The 12198-nt window shown below is 43.8% G+C and overlaps 1 protein-coding gene across 1 annotated transcript in view; it reads right to left on the minus strand.

Moving 5' to 3' along the window:
* LOC142184425 (connector enhancer of kinase suppressor of ras 2-like) overlaps positions 1-12198 on the minus strand; it is a 193780-nt gene that overhangs the window by 86353 nt on the left and 95229 nt on the right. Inside the window, exons 3-4 of the mRNA XM_075259286.1 lie at positions 8212-8414; positions 5181-5268 (exon numbers count right to left, since the gene is read on the minus strand). Of these exons, the coding sequence (XP_075115387.1) occupies positions 5181-5268; positions 8212-8414 (291 nt within the window). The remainder of the gene's footprint in view (positions 1-5180; positions 5269-8211; positions 8415-12198) is intronic.

The raw sequence follows: 12198 nt of genomic DNA on the forward strand, positions 1-12198 counted from the left end.
TCCTCCTCCGCCGCTCGCTAACTGATAATGGCCTGGGCGCATGCGTAGCCGTAGTAGAAGCCCCGGCCATTATCAGCGAGCGCCGGAGGAGAAGGACGGAACATCGGAGGAAGAGGAGGCCTGAATGCCCGCCCGCCCGCGCTGCACCGCTGGGTAAGTTTCACGTTCTGTTTCAGGCCGGCGTGACAGCAGGGCTGCCGGACACTTCCCATTCATTTCTATGAGAGCCGGCATGCGAGCGCTCCCCATAGAAATGAATGGACTGCTTTTTTCCATTCATTTCTATGGGGAGCGCTCGCATGCCGGCTCCCATAGAAATGAATAGGAAGTGTCCGGCAGCCCTGCTGTAACGCCGGCGTGTACGGCTGTGATTACACGCCGGTGTTCTGTAGTGTGAATGCACCCTTACGGTGCCTTTTATGTATGTATGGAAGCGGCACGCAGACTTTGCCGCCGCTTCCATCCATATATAAGCCGCACCGGTCTATAAGCCGCACTTACGATTTCTGAGGAAATTGTAGGTTTTTATGTGCGCCTTATAGTCCGGAAAATACGGTAGTTATATTCTTGTATATAGGAGCAGTATTATAGTAGTTATATTCTTGTACATAGGAGGCAGTATTATAGTAGTTATATTCTTGTACATAGGGGCAGTATTATAGTAGTTATATTCTTGTACATAGGAGCAGTATTATAGTAGTTATATTCTTGTACATAGAAGCGGTATTATAGTAGTTATATTCTTGTATATAGGAGCAGTATTATAGTAGTTATATTCTTGTACATAGGAGGTAGTATTATAGTAGTTATATTCTTGTACATAGGAGCGGTATTATAGTATTTATATTCTTGTATATAGGAGCAGTATTATAGTAGTTATATTCTTGCACATAGGAGCAGTATTATAGTAGTTATACTCTTGTATATAGGGGGTAGTATTATAGTAGTTACATTCCTGTACTTAGAAGGCAGTATTATTTTAGTATTTTTTTTGTATAAAATCAGGAGTATTACTGGCGATCATTTTTCCTTTCTTCCAAAAGTGCCTTTCAGTCTATTGTGTTACCGTCCTGTATTATATGTGAATATGTATTTTTAGCTTTCAGTATAGCTGCCAGGTGAATTTTCTTCATAGTAAGCCATTCCTTCCTTGAATACGATATATATTATTCCCATTTCTTCCACAGAGCAGCCTGGCTGAGGACATCATGAAACACCACCATTGTTCCTCTTACACTTGTATCTTTCAAGTCTCCTCTTGTCTTCTCCTCACTTTATCATATAACTGATCTATGAGGTGCGTTACTTTTGATGTTTTATTATATTATAATCTGACGCCAAATTGGACAGAAGAGTTAACATGCGATGAGCGTCAGAAGACAGGACAAGCTCTTTTAAGTTGGCTGAACATGTTTAAAAACTGCCAGGGGCAAAACCAACCTGACTAATTGAAGAGCATTGTAGCTGCAGCAGACAGAGGAAGGAAGCTGCAGGAACATCAAAGGCGGTTGTGGCCATGAAGTGCTAACATCCAGCTCCCGGCTCCCCAGGTATCTGGATTCTCACAAGGCTCTGTTTTCCTTCACTATCTTTGTTATTTTAATAGAAATTTTGCCCAATGAGAAATTAACCTATAACGGTTGTAGAAGCCGCCACTACAGGGCTGTATACAGATGGGGTATACTGGTATATACAGTCCTATGAAAAAGTTTGGGCACCCCTATTAATCTTAATCATTTTTAGTTCTAAATATTTTGGTATTTGCAACAGCCATTTCAGTTTGATATATCTAATAACTGATGGACACAGTAATATTTCAGGATTGAAATGAGGTTTATTGTACTAACAGAAAATGCGCAATATGCATTAAACCAAAATTTGACCGGTGCAAAAGTATGGGCACCTCAACAGAAAAGTGACATTAATATTTAGTACATCCTCCTTTTGCAAAGATAACAGCCTCTAGTCGCTTCCTGTAGCTTTTAATCAGTTCCTGGATCCTGGATAAAGGTATTTTGGACAAACAATTCAAGTTCAGTTAAGTTAGATGGTCGCCGAGCATGGACAGCCCGCTTCAAATCATCCCACAGATGGTCAATGATATTCAGGTCTGGAGACTGGGATGGCCATTCCAGAACATTGTAATTGTTCCTCTGCATGAATGCCTGAGGATTTGGAGCGGTGTTTTGGATCATTGTCTTGCTGAAATATCCATCCCCGGCGTAACTTCAACTTCGTCACTGATTCTTGAACATTATTCTCAAGAATCTGCTGATACTGAGTGGAATCCATGCGACCCTCAACTTTAACAAGATTCCCGATGCCGGCATTGGCCACACAGCCCCAAAGCATGATGGAACCTCCACCAAATTTTACAGTGGGTAGCATGTGTTTTTCTTGGAATGCTGTTTCTTTTTGGACGCCATGCATAACGCCTTTTTTTATAACCAAACAACTCAATTTTTGTTTCCAAAATGAAGCTGCCTTGTCCAAATGTGCTTTTTCATACCTCAGGCAACTCTATTTGTGGCGTACGTGCAGAAACGGCTTCTTTCTCATCACTCTCCCATACAGCTTCTATTTGTGCAAAGTGCGCTGTATAGTTGACCGATGCACAGTGACACCATCTGCAGCAAGATGATGCTGCAGCTCTTTGGAGGTGGTCTGTGGATTGTCCTTGACTGTTCTCACCATTCTTCTTCTCTGCCTTTCTGATATTTTTCTTGGCCTGCCACTTCTGGGCTTAACAAGAACTGTCCCTGTGGTCTTCCATTTCCTTACTATGTTCCTCACAGTGGAAACTGACAGGTTAAATCTCTGAGACAGCTTTTTGTATCCTTCCGCTGAACAACTATGTTGAACAATCTTTGTTTTCAGATCATTTGAGAGTTGTTTTGAGTAGCCCATGATGCCACTCTTCAGAGGAGATTCAAATAGGAGATCAACTTGCAATTGGCCACCTTAAATACCTTTTCTTATGATTGGATACATCTGGCTATGAAGTTCAAAGCTCACTGAGGTTACAAAACCAATTTTGTGCTTCAGTAAGTCAGTAAAAAGTAGTTAGGGGAATTCAAATCAATAAAATGATAAGGGTGCCCATACTTTTGCACCGGTCAAATTTTGGTTTAATGCATATTGCACATTTTCTGTTAGTACAATAAACCTCATTTCAATCCTGAAATATTACTGTGTCCATCAGTTATTAGATATATCAAACTGAAATGGCTGTTGCAAATACCAAAATATTTAGAACTAAAAATGATTAAGATTAATAGGGGTGCCCAAACTTTTTCATAGGACTGTATATGGGAATGGCCAACTTAAGGTCATTGTGAACCAAAGGAGCATCTAAACAAAATCTCAGTGGAATATAAGAGATTGAGGTAGAAATATCTTCAAATCATCTTATGCCGGCACTTCAGATCCTGGACCATAGACAATGTCCTGCAGCTGCCACTTGACCAATGCAAGAAGGTTTATCTGAAGCTGGCCCTGTCCTCACCCCACATGGGGTCTCAACCTAGGAATGGCCAGCAGCAGGTAGAGTCTATAGAGTATATAGAGGGGGTAACTAAATGAAGGGAGGGCCTATAGATATACTAAATAAAGGGGGCAGTATCTATAGAAGAAGTGAATAAAGGGGACCTGGGTCTATAGAGAGCTATATGTAGGTGGTAAATAAATGGGGGTAGTATATATAGAAGTGGTAAATAAATGAGGACTGTATATATAGAGGAGGTACATAAATGGGGGCTGTATATATAGAGGAGGTAAATAAATAAATGGGGGCTGTATATATAGAGGAGGTAAATAAATAAATGGGGGCTGTATATATAGAGAGGCAAATAAATGAGAGCAGTGCATATAGAGGAGATAAATAAATGGGGGCTGTATATATAGAGGAGGTAAATAAATGGGGGCAGTATATAGATTGAATAAAGGTTCTCCTTCATTATGTTGCACTAGAAAACACAAGTCACCCACCTGACACCAGAGTCACTTCTGACACCCTGTGGCTCCCACGGGTCACCTTATATGCACCTGTATCTGGAGCTCAGGGTGACATATGTGACCTCAGGGTACATCCTATGGGGGTCAGGTGAGGTCTCTCAGTTTTTTTTGTCTTGTTTCCATGTCCTTTGGGCTACAGATTTTTAGTATGAGCATCCTGACCTGTTGGGGTTATGGCTACATTATAATTTTGGAATTTATCCATATACACCTATGGATATTATTCTGGATCACTTCATGCATCACATTCTGGTTTTGGCTCTGGGGCTTTTCAGGATCCATTAAGCTGCATAGCGTGCCCGGTGAGAGCCGCGCGGCCCCTGGAATATTTCACTTTCATCTTTGTAGCTTTTGTATCTTTCCCATTTTCCCACTTTTCTCTTCATAGTCTCTTATTAACCCTTGCAGTCCAATGCATACAGTATTAACACTTTATACTTCTGTCAGGAGTCTCTGCTGTTTCCTTAACGACAGTGATATTTGGATATCTGATGAGTTTAACCCTTGCAGTCTTTTTTTTGGGGGGAGCTGGAGAGGTCACAATGTTGTATTCTGATAAGATAAGATAATCCATAAGATAGGTAAAGTACATCAGGGATCTGCAGATATCAGGGACTTCCTTCTCCTAAGGGGGAGAGCAGCCAAGATCCAAAATGATTGAATAGAATTCTAGGCCTGCCATGTTTGATCATTTATTTTTAGCTATGTTTTACCAGTATGACTCAGTTTATTACATTGGATCCAGATCAGCAACAACGTTCTATTCAGTCATGGAAGTTTGTTACAATGTATCAGTGCAGGTAAGGCCCGGGTCACATCTGCGTTCGGTATTCCGTTCGGGAAGTCCGCTTTGAGACCCACTGAATGGAAACCTATACGTATAGTAAAGTGGTTACCTAAGGAAACCCACGGACTCCATAGACTATAATGTGGGCATGATTTTTCTCTCCGCATGCTTCAAGTGGAAACCACATGGACCCCATTATAGTCTATGGGGTCCGCATGTTTTCCCAGGGTACCACTTTTCTATGCATATAGGTTTCCATTTGGGGGGTCATCAAGCGGACAGAATACCAAACACCGATGTGAACCGGGCCTAATATGTATCATTCTGGAGTTTAGGATTTCAGGACTGTAGCTTCCTCTACTTTGGGCCACAATCTTACCTGTTGCACGATGGTGGTGAGCTCCAGGCACAGTTGTACAATGTTATTCTTCAGCAGGGAATATTCCGTCACACTGACGAACGGAGACCTGGCGGAATAAGATGCATAGCGTTACATATAATGGCGAGTAAGCAATGACTACAGCATAAGAATCAGGGGAGCCACATGGCATCTGCAAGTCATGGAGAAATTTTTCCTGAACAGAATGTCAGGACTACAGTGAAGACTGACACAAAGAGATTAGAGGAGAGGGATGTAACCACTATGCATCATAATGCAAGCTGGATAACAACTTTGCTTCCTCACACAGACATGTTACATTTTCTATCCTTCATCCTGAAGTTGATACTTTGTAGCTGGAACCGTTTCCCCTTCATGTTCCATTTCTGAGCCGTCACTTCTGGGATGTAGTGGCCCCGCTGGAGCAATGATGTGGGAAGGGCATTTGTCTAATGGCATCATGACTGTAATCAGACTGGACGGAACCAGGTCAGGCCGAGCGCCTGCGGCTGAGCCAACATGTCATCAGTGGGAATCATGAATGCGTCCTCTCTAGCGTCCGCGCTCCCATTCACATCACTGTATGGATCGGGAGACTCAGGCTTCGGAGGGAATCATCAGCGGAGTCATCGGCTTCAGGGGAAACAGAGTCGATCTGCGGATGATGAGAATCCGAACGTCCACAAGCAGCTGCTGCGGTGACGGCTAGAGGAGCCTGGAATCGGTGATCGCCACATGGAAGAGGGACGTCACAAGGACCCCTCACCCTCCTCATAGTTTGGGGTCCTAATCATTAGACCACGACCATCACTCAGTCCTATGTAAATACAGTTCAATCATTGATTTTTTGATGTCATCCCTCACTATTTTTAATATCTCTGCTTGCTGTAAGTGAATGGCCTGACCTAATACTTTTCACAGCTGAAGGTTTGTTACATTGTATCAAGTCTTGACAATTGAACTAAACACATCATCAGAATAAAACTCTCTCTTATCCGAATTGTTTGAACCAATATACCAGTCTGGAGTCACAATCCCGAATACTGGATCTCGCCCTACATCCCCCATAATGCATCACCGCAGAGAATACCTTGTGCAGACACAGAACCACTAGGTAGTGGTCACCAATAGTGAAAGTGAGGTCCTGCAAAAAGCCAACAGAACTGTGACTGCAGCTCTGGACGTGACTGGTGCATAAGACATGATGGAATTATTACTTTACATTACATTAATTTCTTCCCATGACGCATCAGGTACAGACTATATACAAATATATGCAATAATATCAATATATTCCTCTCACCTCCCCATATGATTGAGCCTCAGCGGTGACCTGGTGGCTAAAGAAGATGGTGGACGGTCTGGGTAGAAGACCGGGATGAAAGGTGAGGAAATATTTTTGGCCTCTCCACACCCTCTCTGGTCCAGAATATAATAATGGAGCGCCCCTGCGCTTCTGGTTTAGACTAAACAAGTTCAGTCTGACATTAATTTTCCTGACAAACCTTTGACTATTCATGAAATGAACCTTCCTAGGTTGTCCTAGGCCTAGAGATGGCTGAACCGATTCGTTCAAAACCAGAGTCAAACTGAAATTTCCAAAAGTTTTAGGTTCCCCCAAACAGGAATTTTTTGGCTTTTGTCCCCCATAAACCACTATTATATTCCATACCTCCCAACCGTCCCGATTTCCGCGGGACAGTCACGATTTGGGTGACATGTCCCGTCCCGGTTGGAGGGAGGTATGTCCCGATTTCAACTCAGATCTGCGTCCAGAGGACGCAGATCTGAGTTGAACACATATGCGGCTGAAGCAAGGAGCTGACACAGGTCAGCTCCTTGCTTCGCTGCTGCCCGCCTCTCTCCCTGACACATGCGGCTGAAGCTGCTCGCGTGCTCGCTTCGCAGGTCAGCTCCTCGCTTCAGCCGCATGTGTCAGCGAGAGAGAGACGCAGCGGCGGAGAGAGACGCAGCGGCGAAGCGAGCACGCGAGCAGCTTCAGCCGCATGTGTCAGGGAGAGAGGCGCGCAGCGGCGAAGCGAGGAGCTGACCTGTGTCAGCTCCTTCCTTCAGCCGCATGTGTCAGCGAGAGAGGCGGGCAGAGAGCGGCGAGGGAGTGGAGGAGAAGGTAAGTTTAATGTGGAGGTGGAACGTGAATCTGGGGGCAGATGAAGGAGAGGACGGCATGACACTGGGGGCAGAGATGTGGGGACATGAATCTGGGGGCAGAGATGTGGGGACATGAATCTGGGGGCAGAGATGGAGAGGACATGAATCTGAGGGCAGAGATGGGGGACATGAATCTGGGGGCAGAGATGGGGAACATGAATCTGAGGGTAGAGATGGGGGACATGAATCTGAGGGCAGAGATGGGGGACATGAATCTGGGGGCAGAGATGTGGGGACATGAATCTGGGGGCAGAGATGGAGAGGACATGAATCTGGGGGCAGAGATGGAGGGACATGAATCTGGGGGCAGAGATGGAAGAGGGACATGAAACTGGGGGCAGATGAAGGGTGTATATGAAACTGGGGGAGAGAGAGGGGGGACATATAATTTATGGGTGACTGTAGGAGGATTATACTGTGTGCGGGCACATGAAAAATTAACGAGTGGGCGGAGTCAACACAAAAGTGGGCGGGGCTAAATTTGCCGTGCCGCGCTATGCGCGCCGCACATTTTGTCCCTCTTTTGGTTCTTCAAAAGTTGGGAGGTATGATATTCAGGGGTCTCCTCAGACAGCAGGGTATAATAAGTAAAGGGTCATGCCTCACAGCTCCTTGGTGTCCGGCAATCCCGCAGCCTCCTTTTCCTGCCTTTGGTTGATGTAATGTACCCTATGTGACCCAAGGGGCACATGACATCAGCCAGAGGCCGGTAGACGCCCGTAGAGGGGGTCACTGGACGCCCAGGAGACGTGAGGCAAGGGGAACACGTGTTTGTTGAAGCAGACCCCACAGCTAACATACCCAGAATGATGGCAGCGCCACCTAGTGGAGAAGGGTTATTAGTCACATGGGATGGCATTACCTGTCCAGCCAGGCTAGCAGATTCTTGGCAGCACCGATGAGATCCACCACAGAGGTCAGGAAGTCGTTTGGCAGCCGTCGGGAGGCTCTCCCATCGTAATGACCGCTCCGTCTTCTACCCGTTATGAAGTTTTGCAGATTTTTGGCTGATGCGTTAAGTTTGTGAGAGAGCGTCCGCAGGTTCTCCGTCTCCAGGCCGTAATTCTGCAGGAAAACAAAAGTCTTATTAATCCACAGGCAACGGGAAAAGTCGTAAGAACCAGATGAATGGACACACGGTGGAGTAAGACATATGATCTAGGGTGGCTTCTGGTTCAAGTGTTGGTGATCTGAGGCTCCATGTTGTGGACATGCAGCTTTTTTTGTTGCAGATTTTGCTGTGTTTTTGTAAGCCAAAGCTGGGAATGGTTTGAGAAGAAGGGGGGCGTATAAGAAACTTCCTAGATATTTCCCATTACTTATGTAGCCATTCTTGGTTTTGGCTCAAAAAATGCAGAAAAATCTGCAACAAAGACACCGCGTTTCTGCAACTTGGGACCCGGGTCTAAGGCTGCTTTTTTGTTGTTGCAGATTTTAGTAAGTTTTTTTGAGCCAAAGTCAGCAGTGGACTGAACAGGAGAGGGGACTATAAGGAGAGTATAAGAACTTCTTTTATATTTCTCATTCCTTTTATAACCACTCCTGGGTTTGGCTGAAAAAACGCACCAAAATCTGCAACACAAAAAACAAGCTGCTTTTCTGCAACGTACTGCCTGGTTTATGCACCACAGCCGAGCATGTCCTGAAGTGAAGGTGAACCAAAGACCAGAGGGAGGTTTCTGGATGTGACTGGAGTATAAGATGTAAAACCAAAATGGGAAATGCAGCTTTAGATGTGACCAAAGTATAGTACAAGCTAACAGAGATTCTGAATAAGGGTTTTGTCCTGAGTCAGGTTGAAAGTGGAATTAAAATATAATGTGAAATATTTCCCAGCAGTCCAACCACATGACAGCCCCCACAGCGGATCGAAATACAACCCAGGCTTGATCCTCCCCAGCGGAAGGATCTTACCAGTCTTCGGCTTAATTGGTCATTTACACACAACTCTGATAATAAAGTCTCGTGTGCTGACACTTTACAGCTCATTCTCTGCAATTTATACCAGCGGCTCCAGAAAAACGGAAAAAGACGCCATAAAAAACAATGACACACTATAATGCAGCAATAAACATGGAAATATAGTAAGTTTCCCGAAATGTCTGGACCACGAACGCTGAGAAGACAGTGCTCAGGGAGGAAGAATACTGGAATGCCTGCTTCTAATCTGTATACTGCTCATGAAGGGGGTAGGGGCCAACCATGGCTCAGGGGTCCACTGGGGGATTCACCTGTAATCTATCCTGTACTGATCCCAAGTTACATCCTGTATTATACTCCAGAGCTGCACTCACTATTCTGCTGGTACAGTCACTGTGTACATACATTACATTACTTATCCTCTACTGATCCTGAGTTACATCCTGTATTATACTCCAGAGCTGCACTCACTATTCTGCTGGTACAGTCACTGTGTATATACATTACATTACTTATCCTGTACTGATTCTGAGTTACATCCTGTATTATACTCCAGAGCTGCACTCACTATTCTGCTGGTACAGTCACTGTGTACATACATTACATTACTTATCCTCTACTGATCCTGAGTTACATCCTGTATTATACTCCAGAGCTGCACTCACTATTCTGCTGGTACAGTCACTGTGTATATACATTACATTACTTATCCTGTACTGATTCTGAGTTACATCCTGTATTATACCCCAGAGCTGCACTCACTATTCTGCTGGTACAGTCACTGTGTACATACATTACATTACTTATCCTGTACTGATCCTGAGTTACATCCTGTATTATACTCCAGAGCTGCACTCACTATTCTGCTGGTGCAGTCACTGTGTACATACATTACATTACTTATCCTGTACTGATCCTGAGTTACATCCTGTATTATACCCCAGAGCTGCACTCACTATTCTGCTGGTGCAGTCACTGTGTACATACATTACATTACTTATCCTGTATTATACTCCAGAGCTGAGCTCACTATTCTGCTGGTGCAGTCACTGTGTACATACATTACATTACTTATCCTTTATCACTGACGGGTAGTTACTCACATAAAGACTAAATCACTGTAGGAGTAAATAAAATATAACTTTTAATAATCTTTCTTAAAAATGGCCTCAATTTATTTAATGTTTTTTAAATATTTTCTTTAAAAAAACTGTACTATGACCTCATTGATAAAGGGTAACCAATAATTATTAAGTCAATCCCTGTCTGGTACAGCCATTAACAGTTTCATTCCCTGATAGTGTGCCAGGAGCTAATCTGGTATGCCCCAGTACACCTATATATCCCTGGAACTCTAGATTAAATCAGGTGCGAGGAAATCTAGATACAAATCCCTAGTGGTTCCACATAGGCTGTGAGTAAGGCCAGAGGGAGGTCCTGGAGGCGAAAGCTCTGTGAGCAGTCTCTGTTACTGACAAATTAACCCCCGTATATGATAATGACAGTAGGAGCTATATTGAAACGGAGGATATTCAATACAGTACAGTCTCACGTTCTCACAAGCCGTATTCCCCTTAACTACACCTCACACAATGCCCTACTGATCTCAAGTATGCTCCAATTGCCTATGTTAACATTGTTGCCACTTAGGGTATAGTTACATTAGCCCTATTAGTCTCTATTCATGGGCTACGTATCCTAACTAGATAAATACAATATATGGTCCCTGATGTATCCACCACCTATTGTATAAGTTTTCCCTCACACTTCCCTCAGCGCGTTTCGCTAGGGGTCTAGCCTAGCTCATCAGGAGGATGATAATGCAGGAGATGATAATATTTGCAGTTAAAACTGCATTTCCCGCGCCCTTGATGGTAGGACACAGTATCAATATGTGATATTTCAATATATACGTTTCAATATAGCTCCTGCTGTCATTATCATATACGGGGGTTAATTTGTCAGTAACAGAGACTGCTCACAGAGCTTTCGCCTCCAGGACCTCCCTCTGGCCTTACTCACAGCCTATGTGGAACCACTAGGGATTTGTATCTAGATTTCCTCGCACCTGATTTAATCTAGAGTTCCAGGGATATATAGGTGTACTGGGGCATACCAGATTAGCTCCTGGCACACTATCAGGGAATGAAACTGTTAATGGCTGTACCAGACAGGGATTGACTTAATAATTATTGGTTACCCTTTATCAATGAGGTCATAGTACAGCTTTTTTTAAAGAAAATATTTAAAAAACATTAAATAAATTGAGGCCATTTTTAAGAAAGATTATTAAAAGTTATATTTTATTTACTCCTACAGTGATTTACATTACTTATCCTGTATTATACTCCAGAGCTGCACTCACTATTCTGCTGGTACAGTCACTGTGTACATACATTACATTACTTATCCTGTACTGATCCTGAGTTACATCCTGTATTATACTCCAGAGCTGCACTCACTATTCTGCTGGTACAGTCACTGTGTACATACATTACATTACTTATCCTGTACTGATCCTGAGTTACATCCTGTATTATACTCCAGAGCTGCACTCACTATTCTGCTGGTGCAGTCACCGTACATTACTTATCCTGACTTGTTCCTGACAATTTTCGGTAGCACAGGGGCTAGTATTTTTGGGGATAATATTCTCAGGGTGGTATTTTCGGGCTTGGAGGGTTCACAATTATATTCACACAGTAAGGTCGGGTGCAGACAACCATCCTATGGGTCAGTGTGTTGTACATATATTTCATGGATAGCACACTGACCCATTCTTTTCTATGGGCCCGTACACACGACTGTTCCATCAGGACCGCATCAGATAGGACAGGTCCTTTTCTTGTCCTATTTTACGGTTCATACTTCCTATTCATTTAAAGAAAGCAGCCGTGGACGCACAGCCCATACAAGCAGCCTAAGATGA

This window comes from Leptodactylus fuscus, chromosome 11 (assembly GCF_031893055.1).
Source record: "Leptodactylus fuscus isolate aLepFus1 chromosome 11, aLepFus1.hap2, whole genome shotgun sequence".
In the NCBI taxonomy this organism is placed as follows: domain Eukaryota; kingdom Metazoa; phylum Chordata; class Amphibia; order Anura; family Leptodactylidae; genus Leptodactylus; species Leptodactylus fuscus.